General features: G+C 30.9%; 1 protein-coding gene across 1 annotated transcript in view; it reads right to left on the bottom strand.

Moving 5' to 3' along the window:
• The window catches only part of LOC129229633 (tyrosine-protein phosphatase non-receptor type 11-like), a 36,180-nt gene that overhangs the window by 4,558 nt on the left and 4,729 nt on the right, over nt 1-26,893 (bottom strand). The window contains exons 3-12 of the mRNA XM_054863986.1: nt 25,815-26,009; nt 25,571-25,733; nt 23,369-23,596; nt 21,620-21,716; nt 19,502-19,581; nt 18,088-18,240; nt 14,371-14,502; nt 8,914-9,065; nt 5,896-5,963; nt 4,051-4,202 (exon numbers count right to left, since the gene is read on the bottom strand). Of these exons, the coding sequence (XP_054719961.1) occupies nt 4,051-4,202; nt 5,896-5,963; nt 8,914-9,065; nt 14,371-14,502; nt 18,088-18,240; nt 19,502-19,581; nt 21,620-21,716; nt 23,369-23,596; nt 25,571-25,733; nt 25,815-26,009 (1,420 nt within the window). The remainder of the gene's footprint in view (nt 1-4,050; nt 4,203-5,895; nt 5,964-8,913; nt 9,066-14,370; nt 14,503-18,087; nt 18,241-19,501; nt 19,582-21,619; nt 21,717-23,368; nt 23,597-25,570; nt 25,734-25,814; nt 26,010-26,893) is intronic.

Genomic DNA, 26,893 nt, shown 5'->3' with positions numbered 1-26,893 from the left:
TTATTTAGCATAAACATTTATTGTGAGAGAACAGGAGTGGTACATCAAATGTAGAAGTCAGCAAAGTTTGAAATTAGAAAATGCACACAGAATTAATGCTTTGCTAAAAGTTTCCCCCTTCTTCTTTGGCTTTTCCTAATGTTATGTAATATTGCTTGGATTCATAAAAACAACTGGAGGAAAACTTACCATTATTTTACATCGTTAACACTATTTTAATTTTTTTTAATCTCAACAATGATTTCGTGCACACATAAGTTATCATTTAGATTTTTAATAAGGAGGGCATGAAGAAAAAAAAACTCTTCACTTTTGACCTTCAATTTAAACATGAAAAAAATAATAATAACTTTTATACAAAGTATATTATTTAATACTTTTCACTCTGACCATCTCCCTTGACTTCAACCATAACAAATAATATATAAGTTTTTTGTTATCATTAATTGCAAAACAAAATCGTTGTCAACGATAGCCGTCATACTAATGGGGGAAATCATTGTTTAACATACTAATCATTTATTTATAACTAGCTGCGTTGCCCGGCTTTGCCCGGTCCTACTTGAAAATAAAAATTGTGTCAAGTGACGTATATTCAACAATCAGGCGTAAAAAATAAATTTAAAAAAAACATCATGATTTCCCTTCCAAACAATGACGGCAAATATTAAAATACTTTTTAAGAAATTAAATCCAGAAAAATGGACTTAAAATGCGTAACCATGAAAACACAAAATGAAATAAGTTTAAGGAATTAAAATGGGAAAGAAAACGGTTCACAATTTGAATGGAATCGAGATTTCTGAAACTTGATTTAAAAAGGCTTGTTACTTTTTTCCTTCCGAGATAAAAGCTTATTTTTTTGACCATAGGTCGAGTTAATTCTGGAGTAAAAAAGGTCGCTTTTTCCAATGACGTCAAAAAGAAAGCTGTGGGACAATTCCTTCACTTTTTATTGATTTATTTAATGAAGAAAGTAGTACCTAAATTTCAGCTAAGCCTAAAACAATTCGAGCTAAAAACGCAAATAACTCCCGCTGTAATAAAGTTAGAGCATTGAAACAAATAGCGTAGAACGCGGAAAATTCTACCCTTTCGAACGATATGTAATATTAATATGTGCAAGTAATTTTCCACCCCCATATTCGGGAATTTATGTGAAAATTGGGCCTAAATTGGAATAAAAAAAGAACTATTCATCGAATTGTCTTCAAACTGGTCTGAAAACCTTTTCAGGACTTAAAGGAATAAACTGTTAAAATTTCAGCGCAATCGGCAGGGTAGTTCTCGAGTTTTGCGAGTTCAAACAAACAGACGCTTTTTGGAGACTTCATTTTATACTATGAACAGATTAGAAAATTAGATAATATCAAAATGTCCTTTAAATTCATCTTTTATCAAATACTGAATTTATTGCTGGAGAAAATTGGAAATATTAGCATGGCAATGCACCTATCCCTTTGAGTATTAGTACAAAAATTGGTTTCAAGTCAACAATGTTGAAATAGCCAGCTAAGTCTCCAGATGTCAACCCAATCGAGAACTTATGGGGTGACTTAGCAAGAAGAGTGGATGTAAATAGGTTATTCATTATGGTGGTCCAAAATTTTGAAGGTGAAAATTTTTTGAGTCTTACCTTCCCATTTGGTTGCAATACATAAGGAAATAAGTGGGACAAAATGCTATAACATTTGAATAATATTTAGAGGTAACTCAAAGCCGATGAAGTTTGCATCATTGCCGAATATAAGTAAATTGGCAAAGGACAGAAACTAATCACAAATATGATTGCTTTTTCCATCAACCGAAATCAATTACATTGTAAAATTGCTACTTTTATGTACCGTTTCAACACATTACATTAGCTATGAAATATATTCTGTAAATACACAAATGTTTTTTGTAAGGTGTAGCAGTTAATGCAATCTTTCCCAATTCTTTGTAAGTTGACAAAGTGTTGTGCTTTGACCAAAGAAGCATCAATACTGGCAAAAACAATAGCACCTGTTTTACTAGTACAAAATAATTAGGAAATAATTAATTCTGGAATCTCAACACCACATTATAGAATTGATTATTGGTGCCATTTTTAATGAATGAACAGTTTCTATACTTCTACACCAAAATGACTTTTCTAACAGATTCTAGGCCTTATGGGAGTTTATTCACAAGGATAAATGCATTACAAGACTCAATAATAAGGAAAAGTCACTGATGTATAGGGTTATAGAAAACAATCTGTTAAAAAAAATTGCTGTATGACTTCACCTTCAGAGATGATTATTGAGAATTTCTGACAATCGAGAAATTCTGAACTGATTTCAAAAGTTCAGCATAAAAACCCTTTCCTAGAATCAGAATTATTGTACCTAGAGCTACACACTATACTTAATGAATGTTAAAAATCTTGTACTGTTTTAAAATACAGATTACAATACTCCACTAGTTTGCCATCACTTCAGTAGAAGATATTGGATTTCAAAAGATTTGATATATTTGCAGAATGTGTTTATTTAAAACCTAGGGTGAGTTTCTATACTTGAGAATGCTCTGTGTAATGATTTTAAATTAATGAAATGCAAATTTCATAATTGCAATATAAAAATATTGATGAAGAAGTAAATAAAACTGACTTTTTGACAGTCAAGTTAATGCACTTGAATACAAGACAATTGGTAAAGCTGTTCAAAAAGTCAGTGAAAAAATATTGCTGCAAAGTACCTGAGATTATGCCCAAAAATCGCATGAAATTTGAGGTATTCCTAATTTATGATCAGCTTCATTAACTGAAAAAAGGAATTTACCTGATACATTTTATCATGCAAAACTTGGGAGATCAAACAAATCTGCAAGTTTTAAGTGAATTAACTTCATAAAGCACTAAAATTTATTGGAGGAAACCAGTTAATAATAATCTTGCAGAAAAGAATTAATAATATAAAAGATTTTAATGAAAAGATAACAACCATTGAAGACCAATTTCAATTCTTGTTGCAGGTTGTCAAAAAACATTGCTATGCTTATACCAATAGCAAAAAATAGTTTTTAGGTACTAGCACAACCACATCCATAGTCATTTAAACATAATTATTGTATTGTTGTATTATTTTCAATGTACAAAATGCTAAAGATTTAAATGAAATATAGTTGTATTGCTTTTTTCAGTCTTTTTCTTTTTTGCATTTATTGCGTAAAATCAATTATTAACTGAACTTTGAGAATGTTGAGCTACCTCTAAAAGTTAAAATCATGAGCTGAAACTTCACAATGATTATTTTTTACATAAATGGAACCAAATGGGAGGGTAAGACCAGTAAAAATCAAAATTTGTTTTTTAAAAAAGCCTTTTATGGACCACCCTATTATGCATTTTACTTCATTAATAGAGCAGAAATCTGAAATCGAAGATCAATGGTATAAAACAGATCCAGAACGTTGTCAGAAACTAGTTTCATCCATGAAAACAAACATATTTTAAGTAATTCAAAGAAATAGCTCCAACACAAGCTTCTAAATGCTTGTATTTTTTTCTTCTCATGCTTTTTTCTGTGTTGACCTTAAAGATCCTAAAAGTTGGCCTTAAGCTCAAATGTTGATCAGTAATATTTTCTGATACTGAAATTTAATCATTTTAATTAGTTTCCCACTCAATGTGCATTTTCCTGATTTTATGTAAGACAAAAGGATTAGTTACTTATCCTATATTTACAAATGAATTTTTTTGTCTACTTCATTTGTATTTAAGGTTAATAATTATTAACTCAAATGATGATTTGATCCTCAGTTTCAGATATTTCCAACTTCTCTAAAAAGAATTAAGAAAAGAATTAGTATGATATCTAGTAGACTACACAACTTCTGCTTTGTTCAACTCATTAAAAAGCAAAACAATATGAAATGATAAGTGTAATACTATCTGGAGAACATTTTGTGGCTGTCGACAGATGAATAATGTTTCTATGTGTTTCTATGTCACAATTTTGATGCGTTAACACTAAAGGTTGAAACAATAAGTCAACAAGTTGGTAACAATTTTCAGGAAAAGTGCACCTGTTCTGCTTGTATCCTTTGTTGCAAAGTGTCAATATAATGCTGTACAGCTAAATAAACAAATTTATATTGTGCTTCTGTTTGAACCATTCCAGATCTCTGGGATCGAACTATTTGTATTGATCTCTGAATGTCGATTTCACAATCAAGACCTAAAAAATGAATGAATGAACCTTAGTGAGATCAAACTGAAAATAAATAAATGTACAGATTTTTAAAACAAGCAATACTTTCAAAAGTTAACTAAATTGAACTCAACTGTTATTTGAAAAATATTTATTGAAAAATATTCAATTATTGCTACACTTTGAAATCGAAAATGCAACAAAATTGTAGGCTAGCAGTATTTTTTTTATTGATTTAATTTTTGCATGTAAAAGTATAGAATGTTAAAAAATTAATATACAAGGGTTTTACTGAAAAATAATTAGAAATTAACTCAAAATACAATATTTTCCAACCAAAAAGTTGAATGAATTCTAAAATTTCCTTCTTAGTTTTATTTTATCCATTAGTGTTTAGAACTAATAAAATAGAGAAAAAAAATGAGTAAAAATAACTTTATTTGAATTCTTCTAAAATTAATTTTGAGAAATGTTTAAATCTTCCCTAATGAATGAATAATCTAGAGTCAAAGGATTACAAAATATAAGCTGCTTAATGAGGAAAAAGAAATTTTTGCACACAATTTGAACTATAAATCCATCATTTTTTCCTAACTCTAGCAACAAAAATAGTTTTAAAACTAACAATATGCAAAGTTATTTTGGTATTTAGTCATATAATTAGGAAAATATGCAATGATAATGAGACAAATGCTTCTTTTAGCAGTTGCTATTAATTCATCAATAAATAAATGACACAATGAGCAATTTACTTATGTGAATACTATATCTATGAATAATATAATAAATTAGCCATTTGCTTTAATTTGACTGTAAGATGCATCTTTTGTATTTAAAAAAAAGAGGGGGGTGGCATTAAAATGGAAAGAAGCGAATTAAAAGGAAAGGTTGATGTTTTGGGACATGATAAAAAATGAAAAGCTTAGTACGCATTGCTTGCCCAAAATTTTTCAAGTTGGAGAAATTCTAAAGGATAAAGATGAGATTAGGAATGTTTGGGTTCAATGCTTTATGCATGAAAGCACAGTAGAACAATCTGCGCTTCTGGACGATGAAACAGAAAAAGTACCTAGGAATGGAAATGATGCATGGAAAATTAATGCCTTTCAGAAACATTGATATTGTTGCCTCAAAGCAACAGTAGGATATCTTAGTATTATTCCTGGGATTAGATGTCTTAATGTTGCTCAGAGGCAATGATATGCTCTGAAGACTTGAAAAACTTTTTCTGGGGAATGGAAGCTCTGAGGGTCTTCCAGCGGAAAACAATTTTAACACTTGTATTGCGAAATAGGTTTTAAGGTTTAAAAAAAAAGGATGTGGGATTCTGTTAATCATTTTAATTAGTTTCTCACTAAATGTGAATTTTCATTATTTCATGTAAAACAAAAGGATTAGTACCTTTTTAAAAGGTATAACAGTAAGTAATGCTTAATTGTGTTATTTTTTTAACAGCCTGATGATGATATATTTTAATGAATATTCGCATTTTTTATTTAAGTACTGCAAACTTAAATAACAATTTTTTAAAAAATCCAGAAAAAATAATTTTCTCTAACATTGAACATCTCACATTATCCAACAAAACATTTGGTTTCATGACTGCCTGATCAAGAGGTTCTACTTATGTTAGTTAAACTGAGCAAAAATACTTATGCATTACAAGATAATAATAATGGAAATAACAGTATCCGCATAAGTCAAAATTATCATAACATACCTTGCCTTTTTATCAAATCAACAATCATGTCAATAACAATAAAAGTTCCAGTTCTTCCAATGCCAGCGCTAAAATAAACAATATTAATCATAAGCATAATATTTCAATCTTGAGATCAGATAATTTTTTTTTTTCCTTAAAGAAAATGCAACACAATTCTTGTTTCATACAGTTCATACGTTAGAGACATTAAATAAGTTTTTGTAGAATGTTGTTTAAGAGAGAGATCCTATCTTTGGTGGAAAAGGGTGGGAAGAAGAAATGCAAAAACTTCGGCCAGTGAATTACTTGAAAGTAACATATATATATACATACTTAAATTTTTTTCTTCTGTAAAACAAGAAGTTCTGTCCAGAACTAAAAGAGCCTACTTTCCTATATATAAACACTGACATCCTAGTATGTGATCAATATTCTCAAAATTAGCTAAAATTGTTAATTATTTCAAACATAACTTAATAACATATTAAGCTGATTTCTAGAAATAAAATACGTCTCGCTCATTTAAAGAAACAGATGCGTAAAAAATAAACAAACCTTTTAAACAAAGCAGCTAATATATTATTTTCCATTAAAAAAAACTTTAATCACTTTCAAAAAGAATGTAAAATAATAAGCTCATTAAAATAAATACATTATATCAAAAAAAATACATTGTTTGTTTTTCCTGTTGCTAAAAAATATTTTTGAAAAAAGAATAAATATGCCTTTTAAAAATAAATAAACAACAATAAAATGCAACTTAAAAATATAATTTTCATAATAAAAAAAATCGTCTGCTCTTATTTTTATGTTAAAACATCAAGGACTCCAAATTTTTCTAATAAAAACTGAATGCATAAATAAAAACTGCAAAGTGAAAATAAAAGCAAATCATATCAACAATGATTATTTCACAGTAAAGACCATGGCTGTGGAGTTGGAGTCCGAGTCCATCTCATTTTGAACTTAAGGAGTTAGAGGCGGGAGTCGAAGATTTTTAATTCAAGGACTGGGAGCCTGAATTTGTCAAATTCTCTCAAAGTACACAACTTTGCCAATGTTTGCAGAGTTGGAGTCGAACTAATTTTGGAATAAAGGAGTTGGAGTCAGAGACAATCATTTTCTCTCTGCATCTAAATTTTTGCTAAGGTATGGAGCCAGTGTTGGGGTCTGGGACTCAGAGTTCAACTAAGTCTGCAGTTAGTCATCAAGAGCTATTTCCCACAAAATTTGTTTGAAGCAAATCTGATTTTAAGTTTAGAATCTATATTGACTTTTACTTCCCCCGTAGGCACTATTGTTAAATTTGAATTGTTCAAAATTTAACGGAAAATTGTTCAAATCTAAAGATTATTTCTATATATGTTCTTCATTATGAGCTTTTTTAACTAAGTTTGTTTTAAGCAAATTCGCCTCTATAAGTTCGGGATTTATATTTGCCTTGAACTTCTCTGTAGGCACTACAGTTAAGTTTTTTTGAACTGTTTAAAATTGAACGAAAAATTGCTTAAATCAAAAAATGATATGCGAGAATGATGTGGTCTCGCTAAGATCTTTCCAAGAATTAAAATTTCTTCGAATCGGACAATTCACTCAAAAGTTATTAGGGAGGAAGGGGGAACAGACACACTGACAGACTTTTCCCCTTCTCAATACCCTACTTTCCAATTTTTATTTTTTCAATATTTTATTTAATTATTTTCTTTATTTTTGACTTTTTTGTTTTTTGTAATATTTTAAGATGCATTAAGCCTTGTTTCATGCTTTTTTCTTATTTGACTTTCACTGAGAAAGTGCACTAAAAATGATGCCAGCATCACAAAAAACTTGAGTAATGCCTACATAAGTCAATTTTTCCCTCAGATATTGCTTTTTGATACAATGTAGCAAAAAAAGTTATATATACAAAATCCCACAACAAACATTTGGGGAATTTTTATTACGATGCATAAAATATATGCCCAAAATACCAGTCTTCGGAATATAATACGAGGGTCATTCGAAAAGTAAAGAACATTTTGCTCTGGCACGTCGGTGCGTTTTCCCATCACCAGTGCCCCATGATAATTGACCTTGGCATTTCTTCGCTTCAGTCTGGCATTAGCCACGATCCCCTAAGGCAAGTTATTGCTTAACTTCAAAATGTCTCATGGAAGATTCGTAGTGCCATAAGACTTTTAAATGCAAGAAGACTGCGACCAATAGAAATTTACAGACAAATCACTGAGGTGACTTTCACTTATTCCCCAAGTTGAAAGACATTTGGTGTAAAAAGCACTGTGGCAGTGATGAGGAACTTAAAGAAGCTGTTAATGACGTTCAACAGCTTGGCGGCATAGAAAAACTTGTAAAATTTTAAGACAAGTACTTAAATTTAAATGGTGAATAAAAATAACTTAAGTATCAATTAGTACATAAACTAAGATTTACTTTTTTATATCAGTTATTAAAGTTTTTATATAAAATCGTTCTTTACTTTCCAGATGACCCTCGTAGAATATGACATATGATAGGCACAGCTAGACACTACAGACTCACGTGTCCATATAGTTTTAATAAAGTGCGAGAATCTTTTCAATTTTTTAATTTCAATTAAAAAAATAAAACACTTTAACCGAAATAGTCATATTCTTAAGAATAAAATAAAAATTATGCAGAAGAAATTATATTTACTAATATACAGCATTTAACTAATTAGTTTTTTTTTTTTTTTCTTTTTCCTTTGAAATAGTATTTTCTTCGTGTATAATTTAATATTTTGACAAATGACAATATAAAATATTAAATTTACAAACAACAAAATAACTAATTAAAAACAAAATAATGTCAAATAATGTCTGTTGCTAAACAACTATTAACCAGGATGATAATATTAATCAGCTTATCAAAATACTTTTGAAATTTTCATATAAGTAACAAAAACTTGCTCCAGACATAAGTTGGAAAGATTTTTAAATCCCTTTAAAAGTTTTTTGTACTTCCTATATTTCATAAGAAAAAATTTCTTTCGCATAATTCATCAAAAAAAAAAGTCACCTGCAATGCACAACTATTGGACCAGCTCCATTGATAGATTCCTGGCGATGATTTACATCATGCAAAAAGTTTAGAACACATCCTGGGTCAGATGGCACACCGTGATCCGGCCAAGCCGTAAAATGGTAATGGTAAATTGTGCGTTGTTCAGTCTAAAATTTAACAAAGATTTCAGAAACAGAATTAGCATGAAAAAATCTGGATTTTATGCTAGAGACAACAAACAAACATACTTTCAAAAATTAAAATTTTAACCTGACTAGTGCTTAGCTTTTTTCATAAAAATATATTTTTATAAGGGTAGCGTACTAATAAGGCAATGCCCTTCTACACTCAAGTTTGCAGGTTTAAACATGGCCCAAGTCAGTAGCTTTTTAAGATACAGAAAATTGTCAGTATCCATACTGTGTGATTATGAGCCATTTATACAATTCACCATTAAAAACAATGTAGGAAGAATGTGGGGCAAGTTACATAGTGAGACAAAGTGCACTGGTGAAATATTTACTCTGTTTTTAACGCCAGTTATCTGGTAATATTTTAACTATATAGTAAAGCACATAGTCTACTCCAGTCAGGGAAAATTTATCTCTGAAAATCAAAGCATATGATTTTAAATGCAATTTTTGGAAAATTGATATTTATAAAGTAACTAGCTATACCCGACGCGCGTTGCTACGCCAACAAAAAAATACATCATTATACTGATTTTCATGACAATCGGTTGAACGGGGCAGAAGTTGCTACTCTGCAGTGCCACCTGGTGGCGAGTGGCTTCAATGAGCATATTATGCACCTTCTCCGTGGAAAAATACATATATAGCAATTTTCATAATAATCGGTCCAGGTATCAAGTGAAGCCGTGACTCTACTCAAATTTTGTACTCACGCAGTTTGCAAGATCAATCCATCGCTAAAAATATCAAATAGAAAAAGTTTTAAATCCCCCCGTTGCATGAAAAGCCATAAAACAATAAATAAAGAATTTATTTGTTCAAACTCAAGAAAAATGGCAGCAGCTAACTTCTTATCAATGAGATCTTTCACGCGAATTAATTTTATTCGTATTTATCCAATGGATTGTGACTTAAATTGGAATAAAAAAGGAACTATCGATCGGATTTTTTTCGAACTGGTCTATAAACATTCCAAGTACCAAAAATAACAAACGGTGAAAGTTTCAGCCAAATCTGCCGGGTAGTTTTTGAGTTCATGGATGACATACAGACAAACATTCATTTATATATATATAGATAGAGTCATTCTCAGAAGAAGCAGGAATTCTGCCACTGATTTTAAAAAAAAATAAAATTTACTTGGTTATTTTAAATCTGAATGAGTCACAGATGTGATGAGTTGATCTTTACTTGTTACAAATCAAGGACAAAAAAAAATGAAATAAAGTCGTAGAAATATCAAAGCAAGCTTCTGTTTCTGTCCTGCTAACAAAATGGTTTCTTGAGAGTTGATCCTTCAACAAATACATTTTGGTGCTGCAACCTGGAAGAATTTATTGGCACTTTCTTTTCAGCCCACAGATGTGACTATTGCTATGGTTACAAGCATTAAACTTGCAATTAAATAAATATGGAAATTAAGTTTAACTTTAAGTTTTTGAGAAGTGTGTACTAAATGTGTACTTGATTGAAAATATAGCTTAAAGCACCATTTATACGTTTTTGAAGGGACTATACGAAAAAAGCGCACAAATGAAAAAACGTATGATAGGTATAGGTTAATGTGTATTAGACTCTGCAGGGACCAATTTTAAAAATGTATAAAAGAGAAACGTACGAGGCGTATCCAGAAATTAAGTACCGTTTCGTTCTAATGCCGCTGCAGCGCTGCTGTCGGCGCTCAGTGCATGCGTACTTGTTTCCTCTGTTCATCGGCTACAAACTCGCGCCATTATGGTTGATTTGTCTTGTGTTTTGCGTTTACTGTGGCCGTATATAATGTTTAAAAAAATCGATGATCCCGCCGACTGTGAAATTCGTTCTGTGATCCGGTTTTTGAATGCAAACGTAGAGGAATGCTCAGTGAAGAAACTGTTGCTGCATGACAATGCTTGACCCCATACTGCTCGTGACACTCAAAGACTAATTGAACAGTTCGGTTGGGAGCAGTTTAATCACCCGCCGTAGAGCCCAAACTTAGCATCGTCTGATTTCCACTTGTTCCTGCACATGAAACGAGAACTTGGAGGTAGGCGCTTTGCTTGTGATGACGAAGTAAAAAACGCTGTAAATTTATGGCTCTCTTCATTGGCAGCAAGTTTCTTTGAGGCAGGTATAAATAAGCTGGTGAGCCACTACGACAAGTGCCTCAACAATGGTGGAAACTGTGTTGAAAAATAATTTAAGGTATGATCTTTCATGTAAACATTAAATAATCTTTTTAAAAAAATTTATAGCTTTTTTTTCAAAACGGTACTTACTTTCCGGATACGCCTCGTATAAATGATGCTTCACTGTAGCTAATTTCTTGTTTGGTGCGAGAGATAAAATATGGAAACAAAAAAAAGATAAGTGGTTACAGTCCACACATGTGATAAATCACATTCTGTGGCCAAAATTTAAACAGTAAATAAAACATTTTTTTTTCTCATTTAGCAACTTCAATACATTCCATCAGTTGTATTACAGTGTTTTATTCACTTGAATTAGTTTCTAAACGGGGTTTGTTCTTTATAGTAAAACCTAGAAACACAAATTCCTGATTTTTCTCAGAATGACCCAACACTTAGTTGTAAGTAAAAAATTATTTTTATTATTATGAAATTATAAAGCTCTTGTTATTAACATTTTGAGTATTAATTGAGATCTACTAATATATTTGGTGCATTACTTATTTATTGAATATTAAGCTCATTTTTATTTTAAATGTGTTCTACAATAAGTGCATGTTGAGGAAATTAAATGAGGAAAATAAATAGCTCATTTTGTTAACTTATTCAATCATTTATCAAAACACTTAAGTATTCATTTGTTAATCAATTCATTTACATTCCTTCATTTAATAATTCACTAATTTTTTTATTCATTGACTATTTTTCTCACTCATTTATTATTTTCATACATTAATTTATTTATTGCTTCATTATCTATTCTGTCATTCATTCTTTTCCTTACTCGTTCATTTTATCAAAAATACATTTAATAATTAAACAGGAATAGTTAATAACAAAAATATTTTATTTTTCACTTTGTCCCACAAAAAAGCGAAAATTTTCCACTCCCCTTTGCCAGTAAATTTACGGCCAAAAATAGAAAATTATGTTTCAATGCAAGTTTCATAATTTAATACATTGTTCTTTCTTTATATACTGTAATTTTCAAAACAAATTTATAATTCTTTATTATGAAAAAGGAAAGTTATCTGAACTATTTATCTTTGCCCCACATTCCCCTACTATCAAACATCGTACCAAAGACAGATAAAACAAAAAACATTTTCAATTATAACAATTTCACAGTCAAAAATATATGATGATTTGTGCTTGTGAACTCCTAAAACTGTTGATTGAAATTTCATGAGATTTTATTCTAAGGTACTGAATTACTTTTTCAGAAAATGTTGGAAAGTTCTTTGAAACTGAAGGGAGCTGTTTTTAAGGCAAGAATACCAGTTCATGTGGGAATTGCTTTGCATGTCATACTTGAAAGGGGGGAGGGAGTAGAGGATACAAAAACTGGAAGTTTGAAAGGAAAACAAAATATATTTCGATCCTCATATATATAATCGCGAATGATCGAGTAACGCTCCTGACATCATCAACAATGAAACTTGCTCCATGGCATGATAATTTGATAACAATTTTTAGTAATGTATAACATGCAGGAAAATGCTTTATTTCGACAAGGCTGAACTGGATTGAGTATTTTATTTCTTACTATCATTTCAGGGGAATGAAGATGCAAAAAAGTGGTTAACAATGAACTCTATTCACTGGAGTTAGGGTTGAAATTTTAACTATCAAAATATCAGCAAACAGGCAATTGCTTCGTTCAAGTGTTGAAGCAATTTTCACCCATCATACCTTGACGAGTGATTTTGTAGTGCCTTAATATAGGATAACGACACCAGTAATTGGCACTTTAAGAGTTTGTCCTTAAACTTACCTCTGTTTTTATTACTTAGAAAAAAATTATTCACTTGAAATATTTTTGTATTACAGAATGCACATCTGTACATCTATTTAGTGCACTGAAATCAAAAATTTTTGAATTGATATTTTTATAAAAATATTTTTATAAAAAGTTACCAAAATCACCAGTAATTGGCACCCGATACCCCAGTGTATGACACCTTGTGATCCATTAATTGGCACATGTTAATGTTAATAGAATGGAAAATCATTTTATTTTTCACTTTTAGATTACATAAATTTTATCATCGTAAGAAATATAATTAATGTTAATTTAAAGTAGGTAATTTTACATAAACTAATGTTAAATCACATATCTTGACGTTGAAAAAGTATTTTAGAGTGTTGCATAGAAAAAAATATCAAGATTATTGCTGTTTCATAGTCGGTTGTATGTATTTTTGATTTTACGAATTACCTATACCTGTTTCCACAGAAAAAAGAACATCAGGGACATAAACCAGATGATTCTGAGGGACCATAAAAAATGAACCGATTCTCTACCGTCCCAATATCAGACTGAAGGCCAAACATTTTTGTTTTTTTATTGTTTCTCTTAAAACTTTAACAGTATATTATTCTGTAGGATTCAAATCAATAGTAGAACCCATACAATATAGTTGCTGCAAAAGTATCAAAAATTAAACCAGTAACATATTGCACAACACATTAGTGTTTATAGGCCTTTGTGTCAATTACTGGAGACTAGCAAAATTGAAGCACCATTAAATGGCATCCATCATTATTTCGAAAATCCAAAAAAAGGACAAAAAATATATTTCTACCCACTCAAAGTAACACCTTTCAACTAAACAAAACTTTTGACAATGAAAGTTTAAAATATATTTTAAGTCAGATTTTAATGGATTGATGTGCATGCTTCCCTTAATCCAGAAAAGAAGCTTCTGCAACAAAAATGGCTGATTTGACACAAGCCCCAATTGTTTCTCTTTCCTACGCACTGCTACCATTTAGTGACATGAATTGAAGTTACAATCTTTAAAGTAAATGTACATTCAGTTGGTATATAGCCTTCTACTTTTAAAAGATTGGATATGAATCTTATTTTAGGACATTTTTGTTGGAAGTGCCAATCACTGGTGACCTGCCAATTACTGGGGATGTTACCCTACCTGTAAATGCAAGAAAAAAGATTACTTTGCTCTTGGCGAGAATGAAAACATAGATGACACTGCAGCATCAAACATCTTTCATTTAATGTTATGCCTATCTTAAGTAGAATTTAATGAACAACTTTACAATGCATTAACAGAATTCAATGATAAACATGAAATTTGAATAGCACTTACATTTTCTTCCTTTGTAAGCGAAAATTCTCTCAATATATAATCTGTAGTTGAAGACTCTGAAATATTTTTCAAAACAAATTTTCCAACTTCTTTGGCTTGATCTTCATCTGGCCAATAACGAGCACATTTATTCTGTGGAACATATGAAAGTGTTTCTCTTAAATGTCAGATTCATAAATTCTGAAAATAGCAGCACAGTAGAGTTCCATTAATTCAAGTCATGTTAAGCTGAGCCCTGCTTAATCCAAAGTAGAGGGTGTTTCAAAAAAAATGACTGGATTTCAAAAAATCATATAAATTCAGATTTTAATCCGTTTCATTAAATAAAGGTATCGTTAGAATGGGGAAAATCTCGAGTTTCACGGAGTTGCCCACATATGTAGTGGTAACTCTTTTTTCACCCGCCATTTCAGTGTTTGTGAAAATGGCCATTGCACGACAAAAATCGTATTGTGTTCTACGCTCCGCAAAATGTGAGTCCGTAACAACTGTTCAGCGTGATTTTTGCCGAGAACACTCTGGTGCTATACCTTTTGCCCCAAAAAGCATTAGAAAATGGTATAAACAATTCAAAACACGGGTTGTTTGTGAAAGCAGTGGAAGCAGTTGATGCAAACATGTTTGTAAAAGTTTGAGACGAATCTAACTACCATGTAGACATATGCCCTGCATTCAAAAGTGGACAGATTGAACACCTTTAATTTTGCATGTAAAAAAACTTGATTATTTTCCGTGTAATACAAACTTTATCTGAAGTGTCTATTTTTAATAGTTTTCATAATGTACTCATTTCAAATCGGGTCATTCTTTTTGAAACACCCTGTATTATAAGTACTGTATATTTTTCTTCCTTAAGAGAGAAAATATTTTTTCAATTCCGAAAGTATTGGAGAAGTGACATTAGGTGACGGGAGAAGAAAGCATGCAAAAATTAAAAAATAGAGTGCTGAAGATCTAATATCCAATGATTGCTTAAAAACAGAAAATAAATCTGCAAAAGTGATTAAAATAAAGTAAAAAAAAAACTCATTTGGGCTCTATTTATGTAGTTTCCTCAAACTTTTTAAATATATTTTCATATTTACAATTCTGTGCGTGCTTTTTATTGTTCAATGTACAATATGTCTAATTTTTAGCTGCATATAAAAACTTGTGTCCTTCTTGAATTTTACTATGCAGTCGGAACAATCCAAGTTTTCAGTAATCCAAGTTGGTCTGGGTCTGATTGACTTTGGTTATCGAGACTCTACTATATTAAAACAGTGATAAGAGAATCAGATGGTCAACATAAGTAATGAAGAAAATTCAAGCACTATGTTGTACAGTAAACTCCTGATTATCTACAGGCAGCTTATAGGCATGGTGGGTTTTCCATGACCTTTCACACTTTCAAAAAAAAATATCAGTAATGATTAACCAAGTGTAGATGAATGCACACCACATTTTAATTTGACAAGCGCAAAATTTATTTTAGACATTCCTATTGCTTTCTTTCCCCTCCCTTTCATCGACATCAGAGCATTTAAGGTCACTAAAACCTGATTTTTAGGTTACATTACTTACTGCTTTAGATCAACACTTATTACTGATTTTTAGATCTACCCTACAGACTGGTTTTTAGCCTACTTTCCCAGTAAAAGTCGGAAAAAGAAGAAAAAAGCATGAAAGAAGGCTTAATGCATCTTAAAAATGTTGCAAAAAACAAAAAAAAAATCAAAAATAAATATAAAATAAATAAATATCGAAAAATTAAAAATTGGAAAGTAAGGTATTGAGATGAGGGAAAATGTCTGTCAGTCTGTCCCCCCTAATAACTTTTGAATGAATAGTCCGATTCGAACAAACTTTTTTTCAGTAAATTACCGCCCATTAGCCAGGGATAAAGCAGAAATACATTAAATACACCGCCAGCTCAGTCATTTCCAGCCGAGGACTGCAGTTTCGTGCTTATTGTTCGAAAGATCTCGGCGAGGACACCTCATTCCCATATTTCACTTTTTGATTTGAACTATTTTTTGTTCAATTTTGAACAGTTCAAAAAAACTTAACATTAGCGCCTACGGGGAAACTGAAAGTCAATGTAGATTCCGTACTTGAAATTTATTTCAAACAAATTTTGTTGGAAATAGCTCTTGACGCCAAACTCCAGACTCCGACTCCGAGAATTTAGAGGCACCTGACTCCGACTCCTGTGCCTCCGACAATTAATCCGACTCCGACTCCCCAACTTCAACTCTGACTTCGTAGCTTTGGCAAACATTTATACACGGAGGACAAATGACTGACTCCGATTCTTGGATATCCGTCTCCGACTCCTTTATCCCAAAATGAGATTGACTCCGACTCCGCAGCTATGGTTTTCACTGTGAAATAATTATTGTTGATATGATTTGTTTTTATTTTCACGCTAAAGTTTTAATTTAGGTACTCAGTTTTTGGCGAATAAACTCGAAGTCATTTATGTTTCTATATAACAATCTGCGCAGACGATTTTTTTTTTTTTTTGACAATGAAAAGTATTTCTGTAAGTTGACATTTTATTGTTATTATTTATTTTGGTAAGTGCATTAATTCATTTAAAAAATTATTTTTGGCAACAGGTGAAAAAGAAACTTTTTTTTTTTTGATATGATGTATTTATTTTAATGAGCTTATTAATTTTAATTATTATTTTTTCAGCTTTTCTTTTGAAAGCTGTAAAAAAAAAATTATGGAAAAAAGTGTATTAGCTGCTTTGTTCAAAAGGTGCTGCTATTTTATTTGTTTGTTTATTTATTTATTTTTTTCACGCATCTAGTTTTTTAGATGAGTAAGGGATATTTTATTCCAAGAAATCAGCTTAAAATTTTAAAACAATATGTTTGAAACAATTTGCGATTTTAGCTATTTTTCAGAACATTGATCAGGTACTAGAGAGTAGTATGGGTATACGGGAAAGTAGGCTCGTATAGTTCTAGATGGAACTTCTTGTTTGATCTACTCTACTCTCATGACAGGGGTACCTATCCCCATCAAGTTCAAGAGTGCAAATTCTCCCCTTACTCACGCTCTCTTTTTTTAACTTATTTTTAAAAATATTTTTATTTATTTATTTATTTATTATTATTATTGTTTTATTAGAAAAGTTCTGAGTTTGAATGACATACACACACAAACTAAATAAATAAATGATATAAAATAACACAGAATAAAACAAAATAAATAACTTAAATTAAAAATAAATCAAAAATAAATGCAAATAAATAATTACAAAAATTTAAAATCCCCCCCCCCCCATTTTGATGGTGTTCTCTTGTACCAAAATCCCCCCCCCCTCCGTGGGCACCCCCTGCGTAAATGAGTAGCCAGACCAGTCTTGGAAAAATTCCTCTCCCCTTCCCTTTACGCTTCTGCTGCAACCTAGCTTGCTTTGTTGCAGGTAATCTGCTTGCACGATTTTCTAGCATATGTGCATTATCCTTCTCTAGCTTGTATATGCATTTTTACATGAACGGTTTTCGTTTTAGATATAGTTTGTTTTAGCTTTATTTTTCGTTTCGCTATTTTAGCTATAAATGTATGCGAGTGTTATTGATCTTTTTAGGGACTTGCATACATCAACAAAGCTTTGATCTAATTTGCAGATAATCCACGAACTTGCGTATCTGTGCCGCGGTAACCGTGTCACCCTATTCCGTAGATAACCAGGAGTTTACTGTATATACTTTTATACATTACCTTTCCTCTTTCAATTTCTTTAGTCGTCATAACAATTACTCTGGTATTTTCCTGCCATACCATCCTCCAAAAATCGGCAACAGTATTGTGTAGGCATCCCTGAGTTGCAATATAGTATTTTTTGGATCCATCCCCAGTTGAATCTTCGTCAGGCTACAGAATATTTAAAATGTACTTTAACATTTGAAAAAAAAAAGGAATTTTGTATTAAAGTGTTTAAACAGTTTGACCATGCATAGTTCCATTCTTTCTAGACAATTTAATGAAAGGAAAGCCATTTTACATGACATGTTAGCAAGTGATAAATCACTAAATATCTCCAAGTAGAGCATTTCTAATTTTCTAAGTTTTCGCTGCATTTTTCTTTCAAAAAATTTATGGTGTAGAATCCAAAAATTTGAAATAATTAACTAATAATAGTATTTTTTATTTTTTCAAGTTGCTTTACAAAACAATTGTTCTTGTAAAAGAAATTTTTTGCATTTTTAGAAGTTAAGTACATAAGTACCTATTTCTTTCTCCTTTGTAATGCATTTAAATCTTCTTGCTTATGAAATTCTTTGGCAGTATTGTAGACTCACTGAATAGAAAATGGTAGAAAATGCAAGACCTTAATTGCAGTGTATTTGAAAATGCAACAAGTTACTTTTAGGTAAGCTGTTTTCAAAAGTTTCCGTAAACTTTTTTTTTATGTGAACATTTCCAAGCATAAAAAAACTCAACAAAAATCTTTTTCATAGGATTGTAAACTTACAGAATAGAAAAAAAAAATAGAATATTTTTTTTTTTACTTTAAATTTTGACAGCAATGTATCGGAAATTGTGCCAAGTTACTCTTACGTAAGCTATCTTCAAAATTCAAGTGATAAATCACTAAAGATCTCCAAGTATAGCATTCCTATTTTCTAAGTTTACAAAAGGATTAACTTTAAGTAAAGCAAGGTTGAGTTTTTGATGCCAAAAAGTGGCTTTAGATGTGACAAGAGTATAATACTGATTTAAACTCAAAAAAGCAGGACCTGGTGTTTGAACTGTAAAAGATGATGCTCTCTGCTCTCTTCTCTTCTAACAGAGTCAAAACTACAGCTGTCAGTGTCTGGATTTTACTTTACAGTAACTTGACTGGAAAAAATTTAACTCATATCCCTGATTTGGCTATATTTTCCTCCTTATAGTGGCACGTTTGAATGTCACTTTCACTTTTTAATTTTTGTTCTAGCTTATATACCAGTTTTGAATTTTTCGTAAATTTTGAAGAAAAAAACTCATTCTCGGCTTAAACATGGATCACCTACATTTGAAAATACATGGTACATTAATTGAGAAAATAAGCATTTGCATTCAATTCAAACGTAAGCAATTTACAGATCTAAATGACTGAAAACAAAAACGTACACCTATATTGCATACTTACAGTAATAATGTTAGCATTAACATAATCAGAGCCAGGAACATTTGGATCAACATCTTTTAAAATAACTCTAGTATGGTCAACTATAAAAAGAGAAACATTATGAAAAAAAAAATACCACTAGGAAAATTGAAACAAAAAATGAACTTATGAATATTAAAAGGATTAAAAAAAAAAAAGATGAACAATACACTTTTTTAAAAATTATTGCTTAGAGCAGCGTTTCTTAATTTCTTTTATTAGTGGAAACCTTTTTAATGCTCACTATTTCCTGGAACCCCTGGTTTTTCATCACCAATTTGCAGTGGCGTAGCTAGGATTCTGTTTCAGAGGGGGCGAGGTTCAAACCTCAAACAGACTTACACATTAATTATTTGTCATTAAATAGCTAATTAACCCGGGAGAACTCGCGGTACTTTTCGTCACACGAACGCTTGCGGGGGGGTTCCGTAGGCCCGGAGTGGTTATTTCAGTAAATTAAGTTTGCAAAATAGAAAAAAAAATGTGTTTTCAACGCTGAATTAGAAATAGATAAACAGCCTCTAAAATATGTTTTAAAAAGTAAGGTTTTAAGAAAGTTTTATGATACATGAATCTAAATCTTCTTCTAAGCATTACTGATGATCGCTTTACTGTTCTGTGTCAACTTCTTCCTCATCATCTTCATTAAGGGAGTTCTCATCAGTTGAAACCTCAACCAACAAGGTCTGCAACCTCTTCATTTCATCTTTGTAGCTTAAACAGCGATGCATTTCACAACCTCTTCCTTTACATTCACAATCTGAAATGAAAAGCGTGAGCGCTCGGTCCGGGCCTCTGGGGAAAAGGGGGAATGTACATTCCTGAAAAGCATGTGGTCAGTATGTAGGTCACCTCGAACGCAGCTACTGTGGACCTCATTCATTTCTGTTGAAGAGGTGATTTTTGGCAGCGTAGTTTCGTTATGACCGGGCCTGAGAGGCCCGATGCAAGTTCTCCCGGGTAAAATAGATTTCATTTACAATCATGCTAATTATTGGTGTAACTGCTAGTTATTATTTGTTATCATAAAATACACTCCTATTTGTAATTTTTAAAAGGGGCAAATAATCTCAGAAACAAATATCCTTAAAAATAAAAATGTCTTTAATTTTTAAACACTTTTTAAGTTATTTATAAATCATAGACTTAGGTGTGACTATATATTAACGTCTGACAGTGTTAGAACATTTAGATGCCCTTGACCAGTACTGCTCCTTAAATTGGTCCTTACTCGTTAAATGTTGAAATTGTCCTTTCAAATGCTGTCAGAGATACAGGGAGAGTGGCTGGAAAGCAAGAGCAGAATATATGAAATTGACATCAAGAATCGTAATTTTTGGTGTGCGTTTCCTAAATATTTTGTATATTGAAATCACTTTTAAAATATCTTTGGTGATATTATGGGATCAGAAGTTTCTTCCAGAAATATTCAGATATAGATGTTTTTAAAATGCAATTTTATGCTATTTTTGGGGACTTTAGGTCATAAAAAGGTGTTTTGGGATTGATCTTGGAAAAATTGTGAAGTTGAAATCTTGAAGGCACACCTTCTAGCTATTTTTGATAGTCCAAATTTTGCATTATTTTAGGCAACAAAAAAAATTATTCCAATGGTGACTAACCCGGGTAGGTAATAACCATCAGATTAGTAGGCGAAAGTAAAAGTAAATTTATTTTTAATTTTGAAAAAGCGTTAGTTTTATCGATTTTTTTAAGAACAAATTTGAAAGTTGTGAAAGATAACATGCAAGTCTCATGGAACCCCTCAAAGAGCTCCGTGGAACCCTGGGGTTCTACAGAACACAATTTAAGAAACCCTGGCTTAGAGTTAATAAATGAGAGAGATGTAAGGAACTAAAAAGTAGCTTTAAATATTGCTTCTATTTTGAGTATGATTCTTAAAACAAACCAACATCCTTATCAACCAAACAGTTTTGGAAATGTTGATGCAAAACTGTGCACATATAAAGAGAATATAAGAACAGCCAGTAAGTATATCATCAGAAATTTCAGTTGATGAAAATCTAACTTTCAATACCGAGTAGAGCTTCTATGAAGAGGATCAGAAACAAAGAAAACTTCAAAGTAGGAAAATCTTACAGGGGAGAATGTTCTTGTATCGATTTTTTGATCTGTTTTCAGGTTTCTGTCCTTCTTTTCTACTATATAAATGCTTGCACTCTTGTTGTTGAAGATACTAGACAAGGTAAAAATAAAAATTAATAAAAAATACATCAGTACACTTCAACATTTGTTACAATAAAACTTTTACTTGAATGGAATGCAATAGAAAAGGGCATTAGACCCTTTCCAAAATATGCAATTCATATAATAAAAAAAATTTTATAATTTATTTTCTTGAAGATTAAAATTTCCCCTTCCCCTCCTTAAAGCACACAAACATATACACCAGAGGAATCAACAAACTGAAAAAAATATATAAATAATAACTTATAATTATTTTAAAATTTTGTGAAGTATGTAAACTCAATCTTCAGAACATTTTTACATTATAATTTTTAGATCAAAGTGAAAATATGAATGAATAAAAATACCAATTGGAAAAAATGTTTTTTTTTTTAACTTAATTTTATCAATTATTTTGCAAGGAAAAAACTCATTTCTAATCACTGCACACGGAAGCTTACCATACAAACTTTAAAATATTATTGAATTTCGACTTGTTGGAAAAACTGTATAAAATCAAAATTTAAAAACATACTTTTCTTACATCATATTGTTTAGCATATTCTACATATCATTTTCAAAATCACTTTATGTGATAAGAGATTTTAAAAAAGCACATTTTAAAGTCAAAATTCATTTGAGATATTTCTCCTTTAAAATGTGCACACATACCTTAGTAAATAGAATTTATTTAAGGTACAAGACATGAAGGCAATGTTTTATTCAATTATGAAATCCCAAGTACTGAATGTTCATGGGAAAGCTATTTGCTACAATAACTAAAAATTTGAAATAGATAAAAGTCAATTAACAGATATTATTTTATTTCTGAGTTTTTCTTTCAAACGATTTATGGTTAAGAATCAAAAATTTGAAACAATTCACTAATAATGGTACTTTTTACTTTTCCCAGTTGCTTTACAAGATGGTTCTTCTTAAGTCATGAGTAAAAGAAGTTTTTCTACATTTTCAGACGTTGCTGTGCTGCTTTTCCGGTAGTTTCTCTCAAAACTTGAAACATGTTGTTTGCAATCAAAAAAAAAAAAGTTCTGGTGCATCTTTTTTTTATTAAAGATGACTATAAAAAGCAACGGAAAAAGTATAAACGTAAAACCGTATTCCTTTCTCCCTGACCTAAATTGAAAGTTTCTTTCCCAAAAAGCTCTATCACAGGATTGTGGACTTAATGAATAAGAGAGGTGGGGGGGGGTAGAAAATGTTAAATATTGATTGCATGCATCGAAAATGAGCCAAGTTACTTTTATGTAAGCTATCTACGCTAACCAGTTCTCAGAAAATACTTCAAAGACGAAGAGATAGTATAAAAGTACATAGCTAAAAATGAAAAAAAAAAGTCTTTTTGTTTGAAGAACGCAAATTTGTGCTTTATAATAAAGGATGTGTCAAGTACTTGCTTAACATACAATTCATTAATCATCCAAAGAAACCAAATGTCAAGAAAAAAAAACAGGTTTTCTTTGTACAAAAATCAAAATTCTTGCCAATCCTGACAATGATTATTTTAAGATCCCCTACTTTTTCACTTATCAACTCAAATTCCCACATTTGTTATGTAGTTTATCATCTGAAACAACATAATAATGCAACAGCATGTTACAAATAATGAAGTTAAAAATTACCAAAGAGATAAACAAAATTTACTTCAAATTCTTCCCAAAAGCCTGCTTTTCCACTACTCTGACTATTTTCTTTTGCTAATTGTTGAACTCTGCATTCGATGGTAGATGCTGTTATTCGCGTGGCATTAAATGGCATTTTCAGATGAACAACTGTTCCACTAGTTTCCACCATTGGATTTTTCTTATAGTGCTCAACCAAATCAGTAAGGCTGTCAAATTTTTCTCCTCCACCAACATCATATTTGCCATCCTGAAATTTAAAGTAAAAGAAGATCCATATTCATTCACATAAGTATATATTTTCACATTAACATACTGACTTTTTTTTTTCTTACAATGGGAAAAAAAACATTTATAAATTATTGATAAGCAGAAAATTCCAAGGAAATTTGTAAAACTGTATACTGTATACTGTTCTGTATACTAAACTTGTATACTGTTCAACCTTGGGAGGGGGGGGGGGCAAACTGTCCCAGAAAACCAAATTCTCAAGACATAAAAGTTGCTTCATTTTTTCTTTGTTAAAAGTTGGATGAATGGAAAGAAAGATCAAAGTAAAATGGGAATTGCCATCAGTTGTTTCTTTTGCATGAAAAATTAAATGCTTTCAAATCAATAAATCAAAATCCAAACAATCATTCACTTTCTGCCAGTGTTAGGTCAATGCTGCTGTGCTAAGCACAAAAGTCGTATCTGCACTTTTTTATCAAAACTGAGTTACGGTCACCAGTTGTCTATTTGTCATACAATGTTGCCTATTTGTCAACTGTAAAGCATAAATACAATGTTTTTTAGTCATTTGTCAATGAGAAATATATTTTTAAAAATTCTAAAAAGTTGCATCTGAATCAAATACATGGAGGCACAAAACATTAAACGGCAATTTCTCACTTCGAACTGAGTTGCAGAGACTTTTGCTCTTAGCGCGGCAGAATGTAGAAATTTACCTAATTTTTTGCTCACAACTTTTTCTGTTTCTTAACACAAAAAAAGTGCAATACAACCTCGTTTATTTGAACTATAAGGTGTAATGGGAAATCCGGATAAAATTAAGGTTGTATGGGTAATAAGCAAAGCCTTAAATAAGCAGACTAACCATTTATTACAACAAAAAAAATCATCTTTTGTAACACAATTACACAGAATTGTTTACAAGATATTGAAAAATATCAAAACAATTTTTTACATCATTTCTTAACACAGATTTAGTCTACTGTCTTCTGGTTCAAACACCTGGGGCGGTAGTATAAAGCATGGTCACAAGAACGCTTTTTTTTTAAAATAGATCAAAATAAAAAGCAAATGTTCATAGTACTGATAGATTAATAAATGTTTATAGTTACTGATAGATAATTCTTGCTATCATAATTTAAAATTATCTGTGTAAAAATTTAAGAAAAATAAGGTTACAAATTTTATCTGAATAATTAGAGGTTTGGATAAACAAGGTTCTACTGATAAGATAAATAAATACCTTTGTGCTGAACAGTAAAGTAAGACAAAACAACGTTAGTAGGAGCACAAATTTGCAAATTACAGCAGACGCGTGTTTCGGCAGTACAGGGAACGCTTTTTTCAATGCAAAAAATAATGAGTTTATGGATGAAAAGACCAATATATTTAGAAAAGTATGCAAATTTTCAAGTACAATATGATTTCTAACGTTACTGGAACTTTTCGGCAAAAAGGATGGAATCTTACAGCCAGTGTTAAGTTAAAAAAAGTGTACCTAATCAAAGATTAGTTTTAAAATAATAAAATTAAGATTTTTTTTTTGGCATGCTCTTTGCAAAAATCTTTTTCAAACAAACTACTATGAAACAAATCTGCTTAATAAAGCAGGATTTACAAAGATTTATTTTTCTCAGTAGGGTTTTTTTTTTTTTTTTTTTTGCTCTTTAATATATATATATTTTTTAATTTCATTTATTTAAAATTTTTTGATGGTTTAAAATTACATGAAAAAATACTCAAATTTAAAAAAAGAGCATGGAAATACGGTAGCCTGCGTGGATTTTATTTTTTGGGGGGGGGGGCGGGGGGGGGGAGACCAGTTTTGAGCAAACCAATCAATTCTCTCAAAAGTTAGTTGGGTGGATGATAATTCAATGATCTTTTCTGAAAAAACTCTTCTGAGTAATAAAATTTAATTGCTAAGTCGGCCATTTTTTTAACTTCAAAATGGATTAACAAAAAAATTTAAACAAAAAAAGGGCCTTCTTACTTGATAGCGTATCATAACATGAGTTACTTTATCATCAGTCCTAACAGACAACACAAAATCTCCAGGTTTACTTTGACTTTCACGAACTAAAAAACTACCATTTTTGCCTTTATCCATCAAAATTCTTTCGGCTTCTTTCCCAGACAGTGGACCGTGAAACCACCTGAAAAAACATGTAAATATATATATCAAAGTGCATACTTGCAGCTGAAAACAATAACTTATTTAAATTTCCTACACTAACCGTTCAGTTGTAGGATCAGCACAGACTAGAGGATACTTTAATTCAATAACTTCTCCATTTTTTTCTTTTAGTTGGCCCTGATTTTCCATATAGTATTGCACAAGTTCAGCTAATGTTGCAAACTTTTCACCTCCATACAAGTCATAATAATCACCAGTATTTTGAATTTTTATGTGAGTCACCTCACCATTCCTCCTAGTATGAAAAATAAAAATATCAGTATAAGTATTAATTCAGGTTTTGTAACCTTAGGCTCAAATAATCAAATAAAATGCAATAGGAAATTAAAATTTTTTAAAAAATATTGTTAAAAAAACTTAAGATATTATTTTCTTGGCAAGACGAAGCTAAAATTTTCTATTTAAGACAATTTAACTACAAAATAAATTAAGAAATTATTTAGAAAAACAATTAATAAACATGGACACAATAGTGTGTGTGTATACAAGTTTAGAATTTGATAGTTTTGCAATTTACCTTTAAAAAATTATTAAATGCCATTCTAATTTCCTTTTATTAAATTTTTAAAACTTTTATTAATAGCTTAAATGGTCAACACAGGCAGAGGTCTAATGGTTACCAAAAATTGGTTTGTCCCCAGTTTCGCCGACATTTCAAATCCCCCCCCCCCATCCTTCCCCCTAAATATATCAGGATTAAAACTGAAAAAAGGGGCGTAAATGAAATGTTGGCAAAACTACACAATATAAAACAGGAAAACGTATAGAAGTAGTAAAGTTGTTAGTATAGGAAATTCTTAAAAATTCCAAATCAAGTGGAGTTAATAATTCTTAAATAAAGTCAAACATTTCAATTATAATCCCGATCCCCGTCAAATGGTGTCCCGCGCTAAGACGGCTATTTAAATTATTGCATAGCTTCTTGCCGGAGAATGGAACTGAGCTCAGGTGACGCATGTTTCTCCTGAATAAATAAGGAGAAATATACCTAAGATTGTAAATGCAATCGTACCAAAAGCGGGTCAACAATCACTATAAATCCTAATTGTAATAATGTCCCTTTAGAGTGAGAACCTATTAAACCTTTTAAAATCCCCATCAGAAGGAAATCAACTGTTT

Source organism: Uloborus diversus, chromosome 9 (assembly GCF_026930045.1).
Source record: "Uloborus diversus isolate 005 chromosome 9, Udiv.v.3.1, whole genome shotgun sequence".
NCBI classification, from domain to species: Eukaryota; Metazoa; Arthropoda; class Arachnida; order Araneae; family Uloboridae; genus Uloborus; species Uloborus diversus.
This window is presented reverse-complemented; position numbering and strand designations above follow the sequence as displayed.